At 48.8% G+C, this 24,777-nt stretch overlaps 9 protein-coding genes across 9 annotated transcripts; 5 read left to right on the plus strand and 4 right to left on the minus strand.

The window, feature by feature from the left end:
- Positions 1 to 109: 109 nt before the first annotated feature.
- On the minus strand, positions 110 to 604 carry N7473_010702 (uncharacterized protein; the record flags this gene model as incomplete). Its single annotated transcript, XM_057156641.1, has 1 exon — positions 110 to 604. The coding sequence occupies one exon, from the start codon at positions 602 to 604 to the stop codon at positions 110 to 112; it is 495 nt and encodes a 164-aa protein (XP_057005296.1).
- A 2,106-nt stretch (positions 605 to 2,710) lies between these two features.
- N7473_010703 (uncharacterized protein) lies at positions 2,711 to 3,966 on the plus strand (the record flags this gene model as incomplete). The annotated part of the gene is made up of 4 exons (XM_057156642.1): positions 2,711 to 2,875; positions 2,960 to 3,335; positions 3,394 to 3,511; positions 3,570 to 3,966. The coding sequence occupies 4 exons, from the start codon at positions 2,711 to 2,713 to the stop codon at positions 3,964 to 3,966; spliced, it is 1,056 nt and encodes a 351-aa protein (XP_057005297.1).
- Positions 3,967 to 5,641: 1,675 nt separating this feature from the next.
- N7473_010704 (sugar porter family MFS transporter) lies at positions 5,642 to 7,318 on the plus strand (the record flags this gene model as incomplete). Its single annotated transcript, XM_057156643.1, has 3 exons — positions 5,642 to 5,720; positions 5,788 to 6,926; positions 6,992 to 7,318. 3 exons carry the CDS (start codon positions 5,642 to 5,644, stop codon positions 7,316 to 7,318), a joined length of 1,545 nt encoding a protein of 514 aa, XP_057005298.1.
- A 450-nt stretch (positions 7,319 to 7,768) lies between these two features.
- Positions 7,769 to 8,658, plus strand: N7473_010705 (uncharacterized protein; the record flags this gene model as incomplete). The annotated part of the gene is made up of 3 exons (XM_057156644.1): positions 7,769 to 8,316; positions 8,374 to 8,448; positions 8,535 to 8,658. 3 exons carry the CDS (start codon positions 7,769 to 7,771, stop codon positions 8,656 to 8,658), a joined length of 747 nt encoding a protein of 248 aa, XP_057005299.1.
- Positions 8,659 to 9,530: 872 nt separating this feature from the next.
- N7473_010706 (RlpA-like double-psi beta-barrel domain-containing protein) lies at positions 9,531 to 10,290 on the minus strand (the record flags this gene model as incomplete). The annotated part of the gene is made up of 2 exons (XM_057156645.1): positions 9,531 to 9,903; positions 9,974 to 10,290. 2 exons carry the CDS (start codon positions 10,288 to 10,290, stop codon positions 9,531 to 9,533), a joined length of 690 nt encoding a protein of 229 aa, XP_057005300.1.
- A 572-nt stretch (positions 10,291 to 10,862) lies between these two features.
- N7473_010707 (uncharacterized protein) lies at positions 10,863 to 14,779 on the plus strand. The gene is made up of 5 exons (XM_057156646.1): positions 10,863 to 11,310; positions 11,378 to 11,410; positions 11,470 to 12,820; positions 12,888 to 14,017; positions 14,079 to 14,779. Exons 1-5 carry the CDS (start codon positions 11,120 to 11,122, stop codon positions 14,593 to 14,595), a joined length of 3,222 nt encoding a protein of 1,073 aa, XP_057005301.1. The 5' UTR covers positions 10,863 to 11,119; the 3' UTR covers positions 14,596 to 14,779.
- A 119-nt stretch (positions 14,780 to 14,898) lies between these two features.
- On the plus strand, positions 14,899 to 15,947 carry N7473_010708 (uncharacterized protein; the record flags this gene model as incomplete). The annotated part of the gene is made up of 3 exons (XM_057156647.1): positions 14,899 to 15,325; positions 15,392 to 15,744; positions 15,801 to 15,947. 3 exons carry the CDS (start codon positions 14,899 to 14,901, stop codon positions 15,945 to 15,947), a joined length of 927 nt encoding a protein of 308 aa, XP_057005302.1.
- A 209-nt stretch (positions 15,948 to 16,156) lies between these two features.
- On the minus strand, positions 16,157 to 17,263 carry erg27 (the record flags this gene model as incomplete). The annotated part of the gene is made up of 1 exon (XM_057156648.1): positions 16,157 to 17,263. The coding sequence occupies one exon, from the start codon at positions 17,261 to 17,263 to the stop codon at positions 16,157 to 16,159; it is 1,107 nt and encodes a 368-aa protein (XP_057005303.1).
- Positions 17,264 to 21,432: 4,169 nt separating this feature from the next.
- On the minus strand, positions 21,433 to 23,672 carry N7473_010710 (uncharacterized protein; the record flags this gene model as incomplete). Its single annotated transcript, XM_057156649.1, has 9 exons — positions 21,433 to 21,574; positions 21,635 to 21,974; positions 22,040 to 22,297; positions 22,368 to 22,688; positions 22,761 to 23,002; positions 23,089 to 23,191; positions 23,299 to 23,346; positions 23,424 to 23,493; positions 23,544 to 23,672. The coding sequence occupies 9 exons, from the start codon at positions 23,670 to 23,672 to the stop codon at positions 21,433 to 21,435; spliced, it is 1,653 nt and encodes a 550-aa protein (XP_057005304.1).
- Between the last annotated feature and the right edge of the window lie 1,105 nt (positions 23,673 to 24,777).

Genomic DNA, 24,777 nt, shown 5'->3' on the forward strand with positions numbered 1-24,777 from the left:
CATGGCTTGATCATTGCGGCTTGAATCTATCATACCCATGATCAGTCCCTGGGTCCGGTAAATATCTTTTGGCTGTACTTACCACTTTGCGTACCAAGAGAAATCGACCTTATTGAGAATGCGCCACCGGAGACGTACGCTGAGTGCAGTCAAACGGCTCATCAATCCACCAGGTATTGTGCTGTGAGTCAAACACGATTGGGTAGTTCGTGTTGGGATCACACATCTTGTCGATCTGGGAGGGATTGCCGGAGCTGATGGTGAACCAATAGAGGTTGGTGTCATCACGGATCTTCTCGCACTTGTAGAAATATCCGATCAAACCGGGACCAAAGACATCGCTGCGGAAGTCTACAGAAATCTTCTTGTTGAGGTTGATGTTGTCGCAGTCTTCCTTCATACCCTCAACACTGGTTTTATCGCCTGCCTTGGAGGTGTATCCCTTGGCAGTGTGGGTTCCATTGGCCGACCAAGTGAACATTGGCAGAGAGACCGATTCGGCGATTGACTTGAGGAATAGGCTGTTAGGCACGGTCATGGTCGCAGAGACACCGGTACTAGCCGCGAGTAGGCTCAATGCCCCCAAAACGAAAGAAGACTTCATTGTAGAATGAGTGCTGACGCAAAACTTGGAAATCGTAGACTGTGGATGAAAGACGATCTGACGAGGATTTCTGGGGTATTCTTGCAGCCTTATAAATACCCCAGACTGCAGTCCCACTTGATCTTCACATCGTTGAATTACCTAAAGAAGGTTAGAAGAAGCCTTAATTATGATGTGAATAAGCACCAGGGTGTGATCCGAAGCTTCCATGGCCCGAAATGGGTCGGGTAGCCGCGCTTGTGAACCCTGGAAATGGAAGTGCTTTCTTCTGGTAAATGATCGCCACTCAAACTCTCGATTAGTAACCGCATGGACTTTCTACCTTGGAAATAATTGAGATGTCACTGGGGTCAAGAACTCCCCGGATTCGGACGCATTGGATAGCGTCTCTCAGACAAGAAGAGGCGTCGCGACCGGTCGATTTCACTGCGAAGGCCAACGGTTGCTGTGCTAAGTTTGCCTCCATTCCACAAAAGACTATACTATTCCATTGTCCCTGGAGCATTGAGAATCTCTGGACAAACTTGCAGAATGATATATGCGCCATAGCTCTAGACAGACAGAGTGAAGTCCAAAATCCAGGTAAGGGTGGAACATCACTGCTTTTGCCTCCCGATTTCAAGAAGCAGAGGACTAATTGAAGTTGGATCAATTCCCGTAAAAGTTGGCCCTAGTAGGAGCTTTTTGCTTGTCTTTGCTCAGATAGAGCCTAGGAGGTTTAGATCGCTTTGCCGGGACGTGAATCATGTGCAGAAAAGAAGCAGACAGACTAGGGGCGAGGACCTCATAAAATAATAGTGACAAGACACGATGCATGCTGATCATGTTCCTCATATTTAGCACTTCAACGAGGTTCCTTGAGAACGGGTCTCGTGTCTTCGTTTTACACACGAGACGCTTAGTCTCCTGCATGAAGATGGAGACGGTACATACTCTGTAGTGAGTCAACACTAAGGTCTAGGTTCAAGGGCATTTCAGAACAGAGACTCTCAAGGAAATTCATGTTTGAAAAGCGAATTTAGGTCAGCGGCTTTGACGCGTGCTAAGCTTCTCTGCCTTTAATCTCCACAAACAATTATTGCGCAAGCTCTGAGCCCCTTCATTGAAACAAAACTGGGCAGTTCTGAAGGATGAGCTGCCAGAAATGTGTCGGGCTGAGCGCTTTGACCCAGCAAATACTAGCTGCTGTGGTTTAAAGTGAAGAAGACTGGTCGGGCATTCTAGGAAACATCTCGCGCAGCATGACTCCCTGAGCGATTGAAAGCCATGATGCGTGCCACCGATTCGGATCACAATCGCCATCAGTTGCTCTTTTCAGAGAGGCACAAGCCAAGAAGAACGAAAAGTCTAAACTTTCTCGCTCCGAGAGACTTATATCACGAGTGAGGAAAGACAGGCACGCAGATCACGTCGGCATATTGTTGGCCAGACTCGGCTTTGACCTCGTCGCCCATTTGACCCCTTCAGATCGCTTCTAGCTAGCCTTGTAATTCTCGCTGTCTCGGACATGTCCTATCGACAAAAGTACAGTGAAGAGACGCAGAGACCCGATCTTCGATGAGATAAAGCCATCGCCCCCACGAAACTCCCTTCCCGCGCAAACCACTGGTCAGTGTTTAGTTAGATGAAGCAGACATAATCCACCAGATCTATCTCCACGGCCGCCTCAGCCGCAACAAGCCTTCCAAGAATCGAGTTACATTCGTACTGGGGCCAATGACAATGATAACCATTATCGAAACCAGCAGCCAACAAGGCCAAGCTTCAGTGAAATTGTGAATCGCTCGAGATATTAGAGTTGCCCGCATGGAGCTTCTTATCTGTGTCAAGTGTCCCAAGGAACCTGAAAACGCGGAGACCTCCGACAAACCCTATTCGCCCCCAATGAACTTAGTTTTGCACCCTCCAGATCCCATATAAGTTCACAATGGAGGAGATCTCCGATGAGATTTAACCCTGTTCGCCTTTTGAAGATAACGAATTGACATCGGTATGAATTTATAACCATCAATTTGATGGTTTGTTGTCGCATGTCGACAGGACAGCGGCATCATTTTGCCATGATATTGCGGCTTGGTTACGAGCCAGCCAAAGATCTTCTTCGTCATGTCTCTCTCACCCAGAGATTCTACCTATAATGCTGGACCCCAGCTGCTCAGGGATATCTGGGGTCTTACAGCTGTTGCCATTGTCATCCTCATTTTAAGGATCGTCGCAAAGTTGCGAATTAGGAAGTTTGGTGCCGATGATATCCTGATGGCTTTCGCTTTGGTGAGTTGATCTGTCTCCTTACGTAGTTTCAATGGCAAAAATTATATCCCAAAAGATCAAGTCTGACTTCATATTGACTCATAGTGCTTAGCAGTGGTCGGATCAATCATGATCACCTTGGCCATAAAGCAGGGCTTTGGTCAAGAGTTATCGAGCATCAAGGCACCGAATGTCTCCAAAATCATCATGCACGACTATCTGGCTCAAACATTTGGCCTTGCAGGCGGAGCTTTGGGCCGAATATCATTCATTGTTTTCATCATCGACCTTCTCGTGCAGACGCGATCACACAGGATTATTCTGTGGATTCTGGCTGGTCTTCAAATTGTTATCAACTGCGTCTTTATCATTATAATATTTGTGCAATGCCCAGGACACACATCAGCGATTTGGGACCAGTCTGGAAAGGCGAAATGCTGGGATGTACATGTCCAAGCTTACTACGGTTATTTTCAAGGGGGTAAGTACTATCACGTCCAGAATATCACAGATAACTGATTGATCGGTCTCGCAAACAGCTTTCAACTCTGCAACGGATCTATACCTTGCGGTGTTCTCGACATTTATATTCTGGAATCTGAATCTCAAGCTTCGAGTAAAGCTTGGACTAGTTGCTCTACTTGGAATGGGAATCTTGTGAGTAAATTGAGGAACAAAGTCTGCGCTCCTAAACTAACGCTCCAATTTCAACCAGCGCAATGATCGCATCCATCATCAAAACCGTCCAGAGCCGTGTCCTTGCAACCTCGGACAGCGAACCGACTACAGCAACTGTGCATTATGACCGCTGGCTATACATTGAAACATACTTGGTGATGGTAACAGCATCAATTCCATGCATCCGATCACTCTTGCGACCCACAAATAGCCGGAAGATAAGCAGCAGGGATACACATGAACTAAGCTCCCGCTATGCAATCAGCACCACGCGTTCAAGAACGAGAAGGCGAGATTCCTCCCTTGACGGAAAGAGGATCATTAATGTATCTGAAGGGGATCTGAGCAATGACGACGATGTTCACAGAGGGTATCAGCATAATGTGACGCCCCATCTGGGGGAGTCTAGAGAGTCTGTGATAAATTGCGTGTAGGCTGGTGTTGAACTCCAATGTTATGAGGTTACGATATTCCCATCATTGTGGTGTTGCAGTTGTTCATGTCCACTAGTATTTGAATCCCAGTTGAAATAGGTCTTGTGATTGACGAGCCATTGCTACCAAGGGTATGGCATTGTCCATTGAGTGAACACATACTCTTGTACTCGCATCTTCAGCACATTTAGGAAAAATTTGGATTTGAGCATCCAGATTAGTTGATATTGACTATTTCCAGTTCATCCAAGTACTGCTTTGAAGACTACACTGTCACGATCTCGTAGGTCTGCCAATTTGGAATGACATTTTTTGGGGATTTGATAGTAATAGCTATCATGTCATAGCTTACGAAACGCCTCTTCACCCACTAAAATTGGTCATCTATAGAGTGGCCAATGCGTCTAGCTCTTCCGTTAACAGGCTATTGCCCTTCCACGGATTTTTATCGTCGGCAACAGCTTCAGTAGCCGGTTGGTATGCTTGTACGCGGCTAGACAATGCTAGAGAGAGTCTGGTAGAGCAAGATATCATGTAAGTACCGATTTTCGGTCCCGTGGTATTGAACCTCCCGCTCCCCCACCGACTCCGAATGAATTTGCATAGCTGGCGTAATATTCGGGTTGTGGCCCACCAACTATCCAGCGGATATCGCAGAAAGCTTATATGCAGCTTCCAATCAGCTTGCTATTAGTCGAAGCCGAGGAACTGATCGCTATGTCCCTGATGGATTTTGCTTGTCATCAGTTGAATAAACACGGACTGAGCTAGCTTGGAACTAAATCGGCAATAGATCCCAATTGCCGTCGGCTATTGACAGGCTGGTGTAACCTTAGATACTCTTGATGGTCAACATGACTTTGAAAACGTCCATTGATGACAATGTCAACATTCATGAACAAGCTGACCGAGCAAACGGTGACATTTTGTCCGAAACAACGGCGGAACATCACAGGACAATTGATAATGCGCGTACTCCAGACTTTATGTCAAAGGGAGGGTCCTGAAAGTGGGCCGACGGACGGATTAAAGCCTCAAATTTCCCATGAATCACAGGGTTTTCTCGGCCTTCTTCATCCTTCTTGGCAGCCGAAGAAGCATGGTTGGCCCGTGCAATCGCTGCCGAACAGAGCCAATCAAACTTAGTCGTGGCTGGACCTCATGCCATGCGTGAGAAAACCAGCAACCTGCTTCAATGGACGGAAAAATTAGAGAAGTTTGCGACCGAACCAATCCCCACGGCGAACCCCGCGGAATTCCCCGCCAAATTTCCCCCATTCGACCCCAGTTGATTGGAGTCTCCATATGCCCCGCTCCCCCGGACCAGTCAGCGTGTCTGGCAAAAGGAGGAAAAGACGAAATCACGACAAGGACCCCTAGCAAGGGTAGTCGCACGGCAGCAGTGCCACCAGATCTTGGATGTTGCTTAGCAGTAGCCGAACCCGATACTCGGCTCACTAGTTAATTGAGTTAGTAGGTCCGCTGATACCGTTGCAGGTAGCTTGCTAGTGCCAACCCCCGAATATAAATGAGGATCCATCCCGGGGTCGAAAGTATCTATTCTTCCCCCGGTTTTTCTCAGGGAACTTGGAACTTGCACCTGGCGTGCTTACTCTTTAAATTCTAAGTATTCTTCATATCCCTTCGCCACTTCAAGGGAAACTACTCTGTCATCATGGCGCAGGAAGGCTTCCTCAAGAACTCCAGGGTGTATATCCTCACCTCGGTCGCCTATATGGGCTCTTTGCTGTTTGGTATGTCTCACCAATTCTCTATCATGATCACTTGAGACAAAGCAAGTCTAACATACTCGCTCTATAGGATATGACACCGGTGTGATGGGCTCAGTCATGGCCCTGACTAGTTTCAAGAATGATTTCGGCCTCCCTCTCGGCAAAAGTGGCTTTGCATCGGATAAAAATTCCCAAGTAACTTCAAATGTGGTCAGTCTCTTGACTGCTGGCTGTTTCTTCGGTGCCATTGCTGCTGCGTTTATCAATGACCGTCTCGGTCGTAGATACTCGCTCATGATCTTCACCCTTATCTTCATGATCGGCGCAGCAGTCCAGGTCGCTGCTCACCATGAGATTGGAATGATCTATGGTGGACGTGTCATTGCTGGTCTCGGAATCGGTGGCATGTCCAGTATCACCCCCGTCTTCGTCAGTGAGAACGCTCCCGCTCAGTACCGTGGCCGTATCGCCGGTCTCTTCCAGGAGTTCCTGGTCATTGGAAGTACCTTTGCCTACTGGCTGGGCTACGGTGTCTCCCTCCACATGCCTGCCAACACGAAACAATGGCGTGTTCCCGTCGCTATCCAGCTAATTCCCGGTGGCCTGATGTTCATCGGTTTGTTCTTCCTCAAGGAGTCTTCCCGTTGGCTGATGAAGCAAGGCCGCCGTGAGGAAGCCGTCCAGTCATTGGCTTACATTCGAAACGCCCCTGAGAACAGCGAGGAAGTCCAGAAGGAAATTGCCGAGATCTATGCTGCCATTGAGGAAGAGACTGCTATGACAGAGGGTGTCACCTGGAAGGAGTGCCTGCAGAAGAGCAACCGCTACCGATTCTTCGTGGCCTTCTGTATAATGGTCTGCCAGCAATTCTCCGGAACCAACAGTATTGGATACTACGCGCCTCAGATCTTCCAGTCGATCGGTATTAGCAGCTCTAACTCCTCGCTGTTTGCCACCGGTATCTACGGCACTGTCAAGGTTATTGCTACCGCTATCTTCCTGTTCATTGGAATTGATCGCTGGGGCCGTAAGCGCAGTCTCATGGGCGGTGCTGTCTGGATGGCCGTGATGATGTTCATCATCGGCGCGGTTCTGGCTACTCACCCTCCCGACACGACCTCCACGGTTGTCTCCAAGGCATCCATTGCCATGGTCACCATGATCTATCTCTACGTGATTGGCTACTCCTTCTCTTGGGGACCAACTCCCTGGGTGTATCTCGGCGAGGTATGTTTCCCCTCTTTCTTGACTTTTCTCGTAACAATTCTTGCTAATCTCAATTTGTTTCTCAGATTTTCCCTACTCGTCTCCGCTCATACGGTGTCGGTCTCGGAGCTGCTACTCAGTGGTTGTTCAACTTCGTCATCACCAAGATCACTCCCAGTGCTATCCACAGCATTGGCTGGAAGACCTTCATCATGTTCGGCGTCTTCTGCACTGCTAATGGAATCTTTGTCATTATTTTCGTGAAAGAAACCAAGGGCCGGACCCTGGAAGAGATGGACCTCATCTTTGGTTCCATTACTGAGGAACAGCGTCGTGCCGATGTGGAGAACACTCTGCACAAGAACAATATTCAGCATGCGGAGCATGCAGAGGAGGTCGATGACCGGAAATAAGTCGAATGCCTCGTCTCTGGAAGTGAGAGGTCCATATAATTGTATAAGAAGTCGAATTGTGCGAATATAGACAGCTCAATTGATAGAAACGCTCCATTCATGATGCAGTGAAATGTCTAGACTGCGAACGATGTCATGATGATATCTCAGCTTGTGGGAGGCCGTCGATTCAATGCCGAAGGTAGAATGATTGTATTCGCATACGCAAAAAAGTTCTATTGGATTGATTGCAAGTGTAAAGTAATGGCTTATCAATTCATGATGGTTTGTAAAAGCGAGTCAATTAGCAAGGTCGCCACAGACTTTTACGGCCGTCGCTGTACCAGGTATCTTGCTGCCAATAATATGACTAGCACAAGATGCATACGAGCCTCATAATGACGCTCTCTCTTATCGTATTTCCTCTCGATATTCCACCACTCCAAAAAATTCTTTTCTAAAGTAGCTCCAATGTCATCCCCATACTCGGCCAGGTTCTTTAAGGGTATCGACCCTGGAACTATCGTCACTCTCGATCGACCCTCCCCTTCTTGGTGGAAGATCATCGAGAAGCTAAACGAGCATGACCATCAAGTCAACGTGGAGGAAAACGAGGAATCCGGCTTTGTATCTTTTGCGTCGGCTAAAGCCCTATGCTGCGATCCTAAAAGGCGTTCAAAGAAAGCCTTCATGCGAATCTACAAACAAGTTCCCCATCGAAAAACTGAAATGTGGGATATAGACTCCAGAGGCCGACAAGCCACGACTTATCCCCCGCGAGAATTGACCGCCTGTATAGATCTCACTCAGAACGGCTCAAGTAATACACCAAAGCTCTTCGAATATAAAATAGGTACTCATGATCGCTCGGGGCTAGTTCTGGGTGGATTTATCATCTGGCTTGTGTGGGAGATCGTTCCAAGGCTACGCCTCGGAGATGGTTACGGCGCTGATACAGTTTGGGCTCTTGAAAGCGACGAAATGGAGCAAATCCGCGTAGCTTTTGTTAAAGCTCTCCCGTAAGTTGCTACTCCTTCTTTATCTATCACTGCGTCTAACTATTATCGACGATCTAGCACGCTAGTAGAGAACGGGTGGTATCCGGTGTCCACGGCAGAAAGTCTAGTTTGGCACCACGAGACGCAAACACTGTATGTCATTGTCAAATCATCTTGAAGAACTTGCTCACTGACTGATGTACTGTAGCTTCTTGGTCGGAGAATTTTACGAGTGGAAGCCTAAACGCCCGTTTCGAAGTTGAAGTCAAGACGATAGCGGCTTCCGAGCTCGCTAAACCGGACTCTTCACATAGACGAAGAGATATAGACTGGGGTAGAGACACTTCACGCTGGCAATGGTAGCTGAGAAATAAGCTAAAGTGTTTATTCAACATTGAATTTCAATAATATGCGAGGAAATGTTGAAAAATTCATGTGAGTTATCGTGATGAACGCGCCACTCATTACAACACAATCAACTGTGAAGAAGGTCCAGTAGGGTTCTATAAGTTTGAGGCACGATAAATTTCAGAATCATCTTACGAGTGATGGAGTGGAATGATTATGCAAGTTGAACGATAGACCACTGAAATGGGATCTGTACCATCAAGAAAGATGATTCGGAAGAAATTAGAAAGACCTTTCAATTAAGAGTGGTCAAAGTATGTCTGGTTCGTCCGTTTCCCTGGTTTTCAGACTCAGACGTATGAACTGCTACTGTAGTCTCTTAGACCAAAACCGTCCACCTCTGGTTACGCATGCCCGTGTTTGAATCGAAAATCGGGTCTGTCAGGATCAATAATCCGCCATGGTAGAGACAAGTTTTGCTACCGTAGTCATCTCGTTTGTAACGCCGGGCTTGAGCGCACAGGCGTCAAGGGATGTGCAGATGGGACCTGAGGGTGTAGTTTCTGTAACTGTTGTTGCTCGGCGTGCTCCATGATCGGAGATGAAAGGGCAACATCGTTGTCCTTGGTCTCGAAATGTCTCGCTGGTTTGATCACTGATGGCGGGATTCTTGCCTGTTCATGCCGGTACTGATTCTTTAGGTCTCGATGGCCCCATGCGCCTCATCTACCGCATAGAAATCAATCCAAACATCGCCGTTGAGCAAATGGAGAAGCGAATTGTTGTGTGTTTGATGTGAGGGGCCGCCCATCCTGAGGCTTAAATCAGGTGTAAGATAGCCAGGGCCCTGAAAGGGTATCAAAAGTGAATGCAGGACCTGATGTCATTCAAGAGACAGAGACAGGCGGCGTCTCCAGCCAGGACCACTCGACAGAGACCCGACCCTGGTCTATGTCGGCTACTTTTTTGAAGACTGCTTCCGTGACATCTAGATCAGTCGCTGCACAGCCAACACAGCGATCGACAATCTTCACGTCCACACTTTCTCCATTGCGGCGGAGTCTTATTTTCAGGCCACATAACGGGTTTGCATTGGGGTTTGAGCCTGTGGAGGCTGCATCGTACAGGATATGCGATACTGCACAAATCATGTCGGAGTCTGTATTGGTGTAGCCACAGGACCCGAGGGCTGGGTTGTAGTAGGTTAGGTCACCCTCATAGGGACCGCCGTTGGCAGTTGGAAGTGGAAGATTCGAATGTCTGGTAAAGTCAGTAACCTCTCTGGTACAAGAAATAAGACAGCTTTGTTTAGTCTAGAGGGCTGACTCACTTTTTACCCACGGTCAAGCCCACGGCAAGACCAATGATCAGTGCGAGCAGTATGATCCCCGCTCCGATGCCGACGATGAGGATTTTGCGCGATCGCTTCTGCGATGCGAACCAAAGGGTAAGACCACCAGCAGGAAGCCAAGTATTCCTCTTCTCAGGCGACGCGATCTTGTCACTCGTCACGCTGGTTTGGCCAGAGGCTGATTCCTCAGAGTCGATCGCTGCATTGGTGGCACCAGGGACAGGTTTGCGCTTTGGCATTGAGTCCCATGTGGTTTGCGCAGGCTGTGAGACAGAGGCATTGTTGTCGGAAGTCATGTCTGTAGTCTCGAATAATGATCTCGTATTCGCATCATCGACCACCGTGGGGTGTATTTGGAGTGGGGAAAATGAAGACCCTGAGGGCTCAGGGAAGAAGCTTCTTTTTGAGTTGTCGGCGCTTCACTTTTTCAGGGGCTACTGGTTCCTTTTTAGCGCCGGACTCCTGCCATAACGGTCGCGTTTCGCAGGCTGGCAATCGGACAGTCTAGTTACATACCCTAGTCCCTTCTGCGATATGATAATTCTTGGAAATCTCGGATTAAGCAGCTATCCTCTCAATCCCGCAAGCGATACCACTTGATGCACAATTGCTGCCCGTCTCCACAGAGTTTCGGCTATATACATTTGGTCCTCCCATTCGTCGAAAAAAATGATTCCAGCCCAGCGACGATCCAGTTGTATGCAGGTCGTCAGTGTTCTGCTACAGCTATATCATCGATCAAATAACCTCATCAGACTAGCGCGACTGACTATTACCATCGAGCCACAGATGTACGTAATGTGCTCCCCGCAATGGATTCTGAATTGCGCCTCAACACAAAAGGCGGGGGCTCCACTCGGAACGTGGAGCGAAATCGGCAATCAACTCTTGCCCCTCGATTGTTCCGGTTCCGCTTCTTTCTCGCAATCAAGCAACTCTCTGCAGCCACGGCATTCGGCGGTTTGCTTGCGTTGAGATTCATCTCGCAACACTCGATATCACGTCAGATCACGTGGTCATGCACCGGGCCGTTTGCGCCTCTTGGTAACATCAACGAGCCCACGACTTTGTGTGTGGCGGAACTTGGACGCGCGCGGGCTTGTCGCCGGGCGCTAGTCGCCGAACATGGCTACTCGCACAAGTACGCGCGAGTCAGACTCCTCGGGGAGTTCCTCAGAGGGTCCCTCGCTGTCGCGACGCGGCACCTACGCATCCAGGGCTACGACGGCCAACGAAAAGAAGACCCTGTGGGGTTGGATCAAAAAAACATGGGAGAGGACGGGCTTGGACCAACCAACTATCTTGCTGATGATGAAGTAAGTTTGCATGGCTGGTGAGCGGAGGAAACAAAAGTGCTATCAGATCGTTCTAACATCATCAAAGAGGTGGACTCGCGCCAGCGATTGCGGTGTCAATGTAAGTCAATCCCCTCTATACCCGGTCTTTCGACCGAGTATCGCTGATCAGCCTTGCAGCTACCAAGCCTCAGATGTTGCGGATGAGTACACCACTCTTGGTTATCTTATGGCCATTGTGTCAATTCTCGGCTTTGCCATCATGCCAAGAGCCAAGTTCATCCAGATGATGATCTTTGACGTGCTGGCCGTCTGTATTGCGGCCTGCTTTGCACTGTTGACAATGTACTCCAGTGTCAAAGCACGCCAACATACCAGCACCAAGGTGACCAGCCAATCCTACAACTCATCAGCATCTGCTGTTAGTGGTGTATGGCTGTTCTTCCAAATTTGGCTCGTACACACGTTCCGTGCCAAATACCCCCAGTTCCAATTCCCTGTGATCATTTACGCCATTTTTGCCAACGTCTCGTCTGTCTATGCACCACAGATGGTCAACATGGCAGCTGCAATTCAACTGGTGGAACAGCTGCTTAGGACTTTCCTCAGCGGGCTGGCCATTGCCACTGCTGTTTCGCTGTTTATCCTGCCAATGACGTCACGCAAGGCGGTTCGCAAACAGATGGCTGGCTATATTGGGGGGCTTCGTTCTGCATTAGGGGCCCACGCAGCCTACTTTGAATCACTAGAAAGTGACGACATGTTTGGCCGGGCTGAAACATATGACGACTCGCGCGAGAAATTTGGCAAGAAGGGCAAAGTCTACAGTCCCGAGGCTGAGGATATTCGGGCTGCTATCCGTCAAATCACAGATCTACACGCAAAACTGCATGGAGACTTGTCTTTTGCGAAAAGAGAATTCGCACTCGGTAAACTGGGCCCGGATGACCTGCAACTGATCTTCCGCCATCTCCGACAGATCATGATCCCCGTGGTCGGGTTGAGCTTCGTGGTTGATATCTTCCAGAGATTGTCTGATTACAACAGATGGAATGCCCCCCTCGACCCAAATGCCGAAACGGTTCCTGAAGAGATTCGCTCTCGCGCTGTGCGCGACTGGAATGATATTATGCGTGCAGTGCATGATCCTTTCGCCGAGATGATTCAGACTATTGACGAGGGACTATTGCATACCTCATATGTCTTCCGACTGACGAAGCCACCCAAGAAGTCGGCATCTGCAGCACCTACAAATAATGAAGCCGAGGAAGAGGCGAAAGATGTAGAAGCCTCAGCAGGGAACACCGCGCCTGGAGAGAAGGCCTTTACAGCCCATTTCGAGAAGAAGCTGGGCGAGTTCCGAAGCGCGAAGCGAATCGCTCTTCAGACTTGGGCCGAGGAGAAGGGAGTCAAATTACCACCGGACTTTTTTGATCACCCTTCTTCTATGGGAAGCTTGAAGGGCGATTTCTTTTCTGCATCTTCTTCGTTCCAGGACCGAAGTCGACGACAGCTTTACCTGTTCCTTTACGTACGTCCTGTTCCACTCCAATCCAGGGGACAACTTTTTTGGTCTTGTACTGACTATGGACCTCTAGATGGAACAATTGCTTTACTCGACCGGAAAAACGGTCCTTGAATTTGTTCAATACGCTGACGATGTCGCCGCCAAGGGTAAATTGTCGCGGACTCGACTCATTATTCCCGGTTCTAAGCGCATGATCAAATGGGTGAAAAGCTGGCTTAAGGCCGAGGACAATCACGAAGATGACAACATGGGCGATGTACATGCGCAAAACAGCAGTCTCGAGCTTGGCGAGGCCTATAAGCACCGCAAAGACCCTGAGCACCTTCCGCCTAGCACCGCGTTCGAAAAATTCGGTGACAAGGTCCGGGTGATTCCCTGGTTTTTGCGCTCGTTTGAATCTAACTATGGATTCCGAGTCGCATGTGCAACCATGACGATCGCAATCGTAGCTTTGCTACATGATACCCAATCCTTCTTCACCAAGCAACGCCTTGTGTGGGCCATGATCATGGTGAATCTCAGCATGTCTCCCACTTCTGGGCAAAGTATCTTCAGCTTTGTGCTTCGCATCGCGGGTACAACTATTGCCATGGTCGCGAGTCTTTTGGTCTGGTATATACCGGGTCAGAAGACCCCCGGCGTCATCGTGTTCCTCTTCCTCTTCGTATCTTGTGCGTTCTACGTCCCCATCAAGATTTTCCGTTTCCGCGTCATTGGAATCATCAGTATCGTTACTACGACTATGATCATTGGATACGAACTCCAGGTCCGCAAAGTGGGTGAGCAGGTTGCCACCTCTAACGGACAGCCTTACTATCCAATTTATCTACTTGCGCCGTATCGTCTGGCTACTGTCAGTGGAGGTATTGCGGTCGCATTCCTCTGGACGTTCTTCCCATACCCCATCTCGGAACATTCGGTCCTCCGTCAAAGCCTAGGTGCATCGTTGTACCTTCTAGCCAACTACTACTCCATTATCCATGAGACGATTTCTGCTCGCATGCGTGGAGACGAGGGGGATATGACTCTGAAGAGTTCTGCGGGTCGGAAGCTGGAGAAGGCACGACACAAGGTGTTTTCAAAACAGATGTTAATGCTGAATGGACTGCGAACCTACTCGGAATTCCTTAGGTGGGGAGTTCCGATCGGTGGTCGGTTTCCAAAGAAGCAATACGACTCGATCATTGTCTGTGTTGAAAAGTGCGTTGCTCACCCACTCATCTTTCCCTCTAGTGATCAATTGCTAACAGCTCACCTGTAGTATCGTAAGTTACCTCAGTTTACTCGGGTACGCATCCGACACTTTGATGCGCCTCGGAGATGACGAAGACGACGAGACAGGCTCGGCCTGGATGCACGACTTCCGGCGATTGGTCGGCACTGCCAATGTCACAACTCACGAGGTCACATCCCTGCTTTGTCTCCTCTCCGCTAGTATCACAAACCGACAACCTCTACCTCCCTATCTCAAGGCTCCCCGACCGTACAGCTTCTCCAAGCGCCTTGAGGCCCTTGACAGCGATATTCTGAGTATCAAGCACATTGCTGAACCGGGCTTTGCAGCATTCGCAGTCTTACAAATCTCTACTCGCTGCATTGTGGGAGACGTGGAGAGACTCATGAAACATGTCAAAGGCTTGGTTGGAGAATTGGACTTTTCGTTCCATGCCGTGAGTACGCTGGATGCGAGAATTGCGGATTCGAGATATACCTCGCGTGCGCCATCGAGAGTCAGCGTCAACGAAATTCAGGCGGCTGATCGTGAGAAGAAGGACTGATTTATGAGTCTTGTTTTGGAAGCATGTACATACTGAACGTTTTTGGTAATCGTCCTTTGGTTGGACTGTAATGGCACTTGCGTATCACAATTATCAACTCCAAGCCGTGAAACGCGTCCCTCATAGCTTCCTTTTGCGAAGAGAGATATGTTGGGCCCCAAATGAATGGATGTCGCAATCGGCAAGAACCCCGCAGTCTTCTCCGCATTTTCGGAGGTCTCGGCCAGGCCATGTAAAGTCTTCCAGCGAGAATAATCAAGCAAGACGATGTAATCAAACAACAACGCGAGTGTTCTATTCAAAATGTCCCAAATCAAAATCGACTCCAGCATCCTATCCCACTCTGCAAACAAAACCGTCTTAATAACCGGTTCAGCCCGCGGCATCGGCGCCGCAACAGCAGCGCTATTCAATCACCATGGAGCCAACGTAGTAATCACAGATCTAGCCCAGTTCCAAGACGCGGCAGAAAATTTGATATCGTCAACATTTACAAATCCACAGCGTGCAATCTTTGTTTCTGGAAATATTGTTGACTGGGCGCAGTTGACCTCGTGTTTCAAGGTTGCGATTGAGAGGTTTGGTGGGATTGATATTGTTGTTGCGAATGCGGGGATTATGGAGTCGAGTCCCGTTCTGGATGTGGATTTGGTTGATGTGAATGGGGAATTACGGGAGAATACCGAGGCTGGTAGAGTTATTGACGTCAACCTGAAGGGGACGCTGAATAGTATGTCTCATTTTCATGATCTTGGCCCCTTCTAAACTATTGAATTGATGGCCGATTTGGAAGCAGCCCTCCGACTAGGACTATTCTACATGAAACAGCCACGCAGCACGACATCGAGACCTTGTAAATCAATAACCTTGGTTGGCTCAACATCTAGTTACTTCGGCGGTACGGGTGTCACTGCTTATGTTGCCTCGAAGCACGGCGTACTGGGTCTTCTTCGTGCATCTCAATCGACAGCTCGCGACCTAGGTGTCCGAGTTAACGGGATTGCACCCTTCCTTACCCCGACGCATATCACGGCTGGATTTTCCCAGAGATGGAAAGAGCAGGGTCTCGAAGAGAACACGCCAGAGCGTGTTGCTGAGGCGATCGCGCTGGTTGCTTTGGACGAGGCACGGCAAGGGGATTGTGTTTTGGTAAGAGAATGAGATTCTTACAAGCGATAGGCGAAGCTGATTTATAGGATACTCAGGTCGCTGGAAAATACTTTCGGGAGCTCGAGTCATCCAGGATGAGCCTGCTGCCCACCTGGATCGGAGCAGATTTTGCAGAATTCATGGGACGCGCCATGCAGTTCTTTATTAGTATTGGAGGATATGTACTGCCTAAGGCGTACTGAATTCTCAAGCGGATGCGAACAGTAAAAATGCAAAGTTAGTGAGCAAATTATTTACACGTGGGTGCCTATGATAAGGACACTTATGTACATTGACGAAGGAAAATGAAACAAACAAATACCAGCCCAGGTACAAAATGGTAGAAATTGACAAAGAAAGAACACAAAACGCTCCCATCAGGTTTTTCTATATCGTAACTCCTCATGCGACATTAAATCGGATTCATCATATTCGCGCTCGGCACCGCAGGTTCTGTGACGGCACTGCTGGAAGGGACAGGTGTAGGTTTGGTGACAGGAATAGGGGAGACAGTCGTAGGCACACTGATATCAAGATGTGAGGGGCTGCGACTGCTCCGGCTTTGAGACTGCTCGCCTCGAGAAACAGTGCTGCCGGCTGTACTGCTGCCAGCCTTCCAACCACGCTTGACCATCTTGCCCAGTACACCGACAATCTCGGCGGCATCTTCGAAGCTTTCGTCGTCCATGCCTTCCTGGGCATTGTATACATCGGCGATGGCGCGTTTTGCTAGTCGGCGGGACGAGATTGGGTCTTGTAGGCAGTCATATAGGTATGCCGCATATTCCATTTTGACGGATAGACGGAGGGGGTGCGAGCCTGGAAGCAGTTTGTCTGCTAGCATGGCGGCGTGATTGAAACATGCAGTTGCAGTTGTCGTGTAGTCCAATGGAGGAAGGAGGAATGAAATAGCTGGTTGTGGCGGTTGAACAGGTGCTAGGCCCGGAGGTCGCGATGTCTTCTTGCTTTGCTTGGCATCTGATCCATCCAGCGCTGTCAACGAGTCCGGGTTGTAGATCGAGTCGCGTTTCATATCGGCTGGCGGCTCGGCGTCGGGTGGAATGATAACGGGCCGATTGTAAAAGAGCACAAAGATGTGGTAGAATGAGGCGCGGAGCTTGTACGATAGCACCTTCAATTCGACAAATGCGGTTACCATGGGTAAAACATAATGTTCCAGTATGACGAGGCCTTCGCGCGACAGCCATATGATGTGGTGGTAGAGCTGGAGCGACTTGGTCTCACGCGTGACATCCAATCGACGCAGCCTGCGGGCACGAATGAGTTTCTTCGAAAGCATCACCGAGACACCCAACACTCTATACAGCATTGCCGACAAGCAAGGGTTTTCGAGGGCCGTTCCGGCCGCGAAATTGCCCAAGGCCTTCTGATCCACCTCGGAGGAGGCCATCCATAAATCTATAGGGAGACAGTCTGGATCATCCAGCTCGGTCGAGTCAGCCATGTGGTCGAATGCCACGGTGAGTTGTTTTAGGTCATGCATGTTTTTCGCGTGCATCGTTAAACAGAAAATCAATTTAGCAGGAGGGGAGAATGTTGCATTTAGGATTCGCAGGTTTCATAATAAAAAGAAAGCAAGTCTTAGGAGTGCGAAGCGAGTAAACAAAGAAAGAAAAGCAATAAAGGGACTCACCTTGCTAGCGCGCACAAACGATACCAACCCAAAGAACTTCAAACGACCCTCAAACGAAGCGGCTGCAGCATACTCCGAGGCGCCTACCTCCCGCGAACCAATCGACCTCGAGCGATCTCGGCGCTTCGGTAGATCTCAATGGAATTGATCTGACCGATCTCAAAGTGCTAGGCTTGAGCGCACAAAATTCACGCACAGTTTCCCAAGCTAATGTATTTTTGTCCTGCAGTTAAGGTCCAAGACAAAGACTCGAAAACAGAACTGCTTTCTTTCAGGTTGTCACCCCAGTCGCAATGGGTATATTTCCCTTTTCGCCGTAGCAAACTCTTCACGCACCACGAGAACACCTCAAATGCGCCGCGAAATATAACCAAATGCAGACCGCGTCGAGTATTCCGCGGATCGATAGGTACTATCCTCGGTTCAACCACTCAGATCGGATGTATCGCAGCTGTCGCGCGACAGCTAGCAACGCAAGGCACGGTCGGAGGCAGGGAAAAGGGGGCATTCGTGGATTATTAGGAGGCAGGCTCGACGCATCGTGTGGTACACTCGGTAGGGAGGCGCGAGGCCGGTGATGCTCGTTGCCAACGCACAATCGGATTGCGCGGGGAAGAATCGCGGACACAAAATGAAGAGCTTCGGAAGTATGGTGGAGTTCGACTGACACTGCGACGTAGAGGGAGTTGCGAGACAATGGCTGGGGGATCGATTCCAAGAAAAAGCCTCAGCTTTTTTCTTTAAAGGAATATTAATCGCACGCAAGGACGAAGCCTCTGCACGGATTTCCCCCTGATATGACGCATGGGAGCGAGATACCGGGGCGCGGGCTGGATTCGGGCAGCTAGAGGAGTTATATTGGTAACTGCGTAATGTGGTAATATCATAACCCAGTATAGACTAGACAAATCACTCATGGAGAAGACTTTTACTGTGTATAGATACGTGGTGAATACAGTAGTGTAATTCTCGTTACTAGTCGCGCCCGTTCCTCGACGTAGTCCCACTAGCAACGAATTTCACGAGTAACCCGAACACACCGCCGCAACGATGCGCTGTACTTTGCTTTTTTTACCAACTTCAATTCCATAATAGCTCATTGTTTGCTAAATGATACTTGATTTTGAATGACTGAGTTTGGTGTTATATTCAAGTTCAAGTTCATCTTCACCCAAAGGCTGGCAATTCCAACCCGTGCGTTTTCCAGCCTCTTTCTCGCCCCAGCCTCAGTGACTTGTGTCCAGGCGCAATCAAGCGATTGCTGCGTTGTCTTGCAGTAGACATGCATGAATTATTCAACGAGTAAATCGCCTTATGGTACTGAAATAAACGAGGTCAGTCCCAAGATTTCCATAGCGCGCTACGTGGCAGCGGCTCATGACCGGAATCCTTGTCTCGCCTCATTCGAGTGTCCAATTGGCATTGTGCCAGCTCACTGGTTAAATACAGAAAGGTTTTCCGAGGACCAGGTTGACTGAGGAGAGCCTAAGGACGAGACATTCGGGGGTTAAAAAGCACGGACTGCCAGCGTGGCAGTGGCTGGTCGCTTTAGTACTTGGGGCGGGAGTAGTGTGTACGAGGATCGTGAGTACCCCCTGCACCCTGCTGGTCAATCTTGACTGCGGCCGAGATGTCAATTCGCCTATCCTATTAGACTTTTGTCGAGACTACCACATATTCTGCAGTAGCAGGTTCCAGTGCCAGACCTCACACTCGGTGGAAAGGTTCGTTTGGTTCTCGAGGATCGGCTGAGAGGCGAAAGATTTGCGGGCCCCGCAGGATCTGAGCGACCTGGCGGTTTTGTATCGCGAACTTGGCGGGGTAGTAGTACACCGCCAGAATGATGTCGAGTCGCAACCTTACTACGGTGCCTGTTTGCTCTGACAGCCTTGTAATTTCTTGCTATGACCTAATCACTCGTCCATACTAAGAGAACTTAGAACAAGTCATCGTGGTGTTCATTGACTGATAATACTATCAATGCAATTCATGTTAGGTACTAGAAACAAAGGACTGGAAGAAACTATACTGATGATGGTTCTGGACTGCTTACTGATGTCCGCGATTTAACAAACCCTCCCAACAACTTATAGCTGTGCCCAATTTTGATAAGAGATCTATTCTTCTATAGTTTGATTCGCTAGACAATTTAGATATGTCTTTAACCAATCAACTTATAGCCATTCATAGTTATCGTGGTTACCTCCCATACAATGCGTGTCCGTTGCCAGCGGCATCACATAACCGCGTTTTTGCTTTCGATCGCGTTGTCAAAGGCACTTCACACCAATTTCAGCGAAGGGAAAAAAATATCGGGAAAAAACCAGAAATTCATTATCTATTATCTTGGTGCTCTATTTTCTAACCTGCAAAATGCATAGGATCACACGTGATATAGCGCTTAAGGCATGAATAATCGGACAAAGGGACCGCTCCACGACTGCGGAGACATACAACCCTCATCAAGGACACTTACTTATCCGCACTGAGTAAACCGCAGACATTCTCTAAACCTTTACCAGTCAAAAATCATGCACCGTGATCAGAAAATTAGATGGGCCATTTTCATAGGGAGGTTATCAGGATTAAAGTTGAACCTTTCCTATGCTTAAGTTGAAACCTTTCCTTGACCTTGCTATCAAAAGACTTACATATGACCGCGTTCTTGCTTCGATCGCGTCCTTAAAAGAAGTTCACATGGTATTAAAAGAAAAAGAAAAAGAAAAAGAAAAAGAAAAAGAAAAAGAAAAAGAAAAAGAAAAAGAAAAAGAAAAAGAAAAAGAGATAGAAAAATGCTAGACATTCAATATCTATTGATCTGTTACTCTCCTTTCCAGCCTACAAAATACCTAGCATCACGTAGAATATAGCCCTTAAAACATAAATAATACGGTGTTGTACAGCTCTATAACCGCGGAGACATATATACCTCATTAAGGACACTTGTCCGCGCGAAGGTGCGCCGCGGACATTCTCTTAGTCCGTCCTAGTGAAATCATGCACCACCTATAATCAGAAAATTCAATGAGTCGTTTCCATAGCAAGGTCACCGGGATTAGGCAATCACCAGCCGAACGAACACGCAGTGACTCTTCAATGCAAGCCCAAAGGTATGGCAACCTCGACACAACATTATACGCGAGAAATTTTATCTCCAGGGGTGTCAATATCTTTGAGTGTCCTTTGGTTCGCTCTTGGCTAGGATATACAGCAGGAAAATGGTGTTGATTATTCCCGCTGTCGTTGTTTCGGTTCCACCGTTCATCAGTGAGGCGCATTCAGACATAAATTCTGTTCGAAGAAAACTCAATTCCTGGAATTTGTTGTCCCGAGGCAGACGCTTAAACAGATCATCTTAGGAGTCCGAATTTGCCATTCTCTTCCTCATCCGTAGTACACAACGTTTTACAAATCGTCTCGCTTTTTCTTGTATGAGTGGTGATTTGCTGGTGCTTTGGCAATGGGCAGGAGGTGAGAGAAATTTCCAAGAAGCTTATTGATCAACGTCGTCTCAAGAAGCGAACCAATGAAAGGAACATGGTAGGTTCGAGCATCTCGAGAAAGGCAAAGGATGCGCCTTAAATTAGCTCAATCATCTTCATTTCGGCTGGAGCGACGCATACCAGCAGGTTGCTTCAGCATCAGCTGCTCTACCGCGTCAAAGGCGGCTGTCTGTGGTCTTATTACTGCCCCCGAATTTTCAGGTCCTGGTTCTATTGCAATTTAGGTTAGGCCATATTCTAGTATCGATGGCTCCCATTCTCGTATCTGATAGTTCCGGTATTTGCAGACTTGCGTCTAATCAAAAAATAGAATGCCACCTAAAATCGACTAATTAAATGCAACTAGCACGCAGATATAATCCCCCTTGATATAATTTGAATTGTTGTAGGAAGTTAAGTATTAGAACAAATATGTCAAAGTACCCCTGACAGTCAATCCACCTCAGATCTTTCCCCGCCACAACAGCCCCCTAGCAACTGGGGCCTCATTCTCAGGTGTCATCCATTCAACGTGATTGAGCAATTTTGAGACTAAGCATCGGCTTCAATCTTCTCAGTGACAGTACCATCTTCCTGCACAACGACCTTGTCCAGGTTGAGGGAAGCCTTGACGGGGTTGGGCTGCTGGTACACCCACTCCAGTTCCTCGAGGGTACGGCCCTGGGACTCGACACTAAGGGTTGGAGTTAGTTTGATGAACGGGAATATGGTAGATATAGGGTGATAAACATACCAGAACAGATACCAGAACACAACCTCAAGGAGATCCCAGCCGACGAAGATCCAGAAGTAGTTGGTGGAAATGTTGCCGAGACCAATGGGAGAGGCGAACTGACTGATGAAACTGATGGAGCTGACCATGAAGCCAGAAAGGGCCAGACCCTTGGCACGAGTGGTAGTCTCCAGAGCTTCAGCAGGGACGACACCCTGCAGGGGAGTGTAGGTGAAAGAGAACACGACATTGAAGAGATAGTAGAAAGCCAGGGCAGCCTGACCCTTCGTTTTGCTGATGGTTCCGGTCTGAGCGATGGGCTCAGAGATAGCGGCGTTGATGGCCATAGTAATGGCGCAGGCTTTATTCAGAGTTCCATTAGTTGAATGATCAAATGAGGTGTAGGTGCTGGGTAAATGAACTCACCCAGGGTTCCGAAGATCAGAACTGGACGACGGGGCATCTTATCGGTCAAGCAGACGGCAATACCAGCGCCAATGGCGGACACAATCGAGTTAACGATGTTCAGGAGCAGCTGAGTAGAGCTGGAAGTGTATCCGAGAATGTTGAAGACGGTCGAGTTGAAGTAACCGAGACCGTTTCCAGACCACTGACCAAACACGGAGATCATAATGACCTGGGCGAAACGCCAACGGCCGCTGTGCGTCGTGACGAAAGGACGGTCTGGAAATTTTGAATTAGTTTTGTGTGCTCACATCCAAGCGATTGGGAAAGGAATCGAGCCATGACTTACAGTCCCACCATCTCTTGTCAATACCATCAATGCGAATACCTTCCTTCATCTCCTCGATTTCCAGGCGAACCAGGCGAGCGTTGGGGTCACCATTACCGTGGTACTTGACCAGGAATGCCTCAGCCTCCTGATCACGGCCTTGAGCGAGCAGCCAACGGGGGGACTCGGGAATGAACCACACGAAACAAATGACGAGAACACAGGCAAAGCACTGGCAGATGAAGGGAATGCGCCACTGCCAGTTGTTACCCATGAAGTTCGTGCCGTAGGTAATAAGAGCGGCGGGAACACTGCCTCCGAACCAACCGCAGTTGTAGAATCCTGGTCATTCGTCAGCATCTTGAGAACTACAGGATCCATATTTTGGATAGCAGTAAAAGCAGAGAGACTAACCGACGGCACGACCACGCCAGTGGGGTGGAGCAATCTCAACAGCGTAGGCGGGCGCGGACACCACCATGACTTGAATGCCAACACCGAGGATGAAACGGCCAACAACGAATTGAGCGAGGGTCATTCCAGAAGCGATGATCACCGAACCGATAATGATAATCCATGCACCAACGAACATGCACTTTCGGCGTCCGAGCTTGTCGGAGATAACAGCACTCATCGGGGTTGCAACAATCGAGCCACTAGTCAAAGAATCAGAATTGAACAATAAAAACAATTGCAAAGGCAAATTGCGCTTGGGGAATGCAATTGGAATATTGACACTCACACTGTGTAAAGCGAGGTAACGACTGAGACCTTCTCACCAGTCAGACCGGTTTTGAACACGTCTTGGTAATGGTCCATGGCGAGAACGGATCCCATCAGCGAGCCTGTTTGCTTTTAGCATCTCTCTCTCTCTCTTTTCGAGTCGTCCGTAGAAACTCCGTGAATCTAATGTTTCTTTGAGGTCGAAACCGAGAGAATTGTGTAGACGTACCATCATAACCGTTGGCGCAGGCGCAGAGGAAGGCGACGAAGATACAGACTGGATTTTGAAAATATTAGACATTCGAAACTTCTTTATGGCTCAATGAATGGACTGGTTTGTATCAAGATACTCACAGTAGAGGTGAATCGAAGTCTTGCTCCATCGCTCGATCTTGGTCTCCTCGATAGCTGCGAACAATTCGGCCTATTCTCAATCAGATCCGACCATCTTCAAAGGAGAACGTCGAAGCTCACATTGTGAACCTGCTTGGTCTTCGCGCCAGGCTTCTTGGCCGTTTCACCATACCCTGCAATAACATGGGCAGTGTCCTCGACGGCAGTCGAGATGCCATGGACTTCTTCGGGGGCCTGTTTCTCCGACATGGTTGTACTGGGTGCTGCGGATACCTCCGGCTGGGCCAATGCTGATTCCGGTTTGCGAAGTGATACAAGGTATAAGCCTCTGTAGACGGTGGGGAAACATGAGACTTATATACCACGCGATCGGTTCGGACACAACTGACAGGGTTCTATCTCTAGGCGGAGGCTAGTCAAAATTGGGTTCTTGCGGAGACCTGACAACCTTGTGACCCCAGGCCCCCGGATCCCATCAGCAGCTAAAGATCCTGGGGTGTGGCGTACACGAGGAGCTCCGTATCCTGATTGGAATCGGGGGATTCCCCAGTGAGACCAGACATCTCCAGGTCACAGACATGAGTCGAGGATCGTCCAAAAAGAATCAGGACATGGTTTCTGGGGTATCGGCCCTATGTCCCGTAGAAGCTGGAAGGTTGAGAATGATTGGTTCGGTACCACGGGGTAGTGGGCGCCCCTTTGGCTTTGCTTTCTTCGGCTAACAGTGTATTTCATAATGGGAAAGGCTTCCAGCACTCTAATTTGTGGTCATTAAAGTCTGGCTTAATTGGGTTTAGCTGCTGCACGAGGGAAGTCCCGTTTCATCCCAAGCCCGCCCTCCCAATGTGACACTTATCATTCCTCCGAGGCCTCATTATTCTTGCCTTTTCATGGGAAAGTGAATAGTTTATTCAAACCGATCTGTCAGGAATAATTCTTGATAGTTTGCATTTTTTAAAGTCGCGACAATGTCTACCAGTCGAGCACATCAAAGGTGTACTGTGCTGTGCATGAGGCCACAGTTAGCGCGGAGCATCTCTCCGTGCTTAATTCTACACGGGTCCGCCCCCACAAACCGTTAGGCCCATTCTAGACTGTCAAGTCCAGCGTGGTTTGGCTGGTTTCCCTACTCCTTCCTCGGACAAGGGGCTTTCCCGGACGGCCGCTTGGTCAATTTCGGCCCGAAAGCCCATGTTCATCTTGAACTTAGTCCTCGAGGCTTTCTATCAAGCTTAGGTCCTTGACGCATTCGAGTCGCTAGCCTTTGAAGCCATCCAATGCACTTTCGTATTCATCATGCCATGAAATGAGGAGGAACGGGGCCACGCCCACTAATCTTGGCTATGTATTTCCT

Source organism: Penicillium subrubescens, assembly GCF_028828155.1.
Source record: "Penicillium subrubescens strain IBT 31985 chromosome Unknown utg000007l_segment0_segment0, whole genome shotgun sequence".
Taxonomy (NCBI): domain Eukaryota; kingdom Fungi; phylum Ascomycota; class Eurotiomycetes; order Eurotiales; family Aspergillaceae; genus Penicillium; species Penicillium subrubescens.

What these genes read in the sequence shown, in the direction of transcription:
- N7473_010707 (XM_057156646.1), top strand. Translation starts at nt 11,120, where the DNA reads ATGGCTACTCGCACAAGTACGCGCGAGTCAGACTCCTCGGGGAGTTCC. An exon ending in ACTATCTTGCTGATGATGAA is followed by an intron (nt 11,311 to 11,377) that starts GTAAGTTTGCAT and finishes ACATCATCAAAG; the next exon opens with AGGTGGACTCGCGCCAGCGA. An exon ending in AGCTTTACCTGTTCCTTTAC is followed by an intron (nt 12,821 to 12,887) that starts GTACGTCCTGTT and finishes ATGGACCTCTAG; the next exon opens with ATGGAACAATTGCTTTACTC.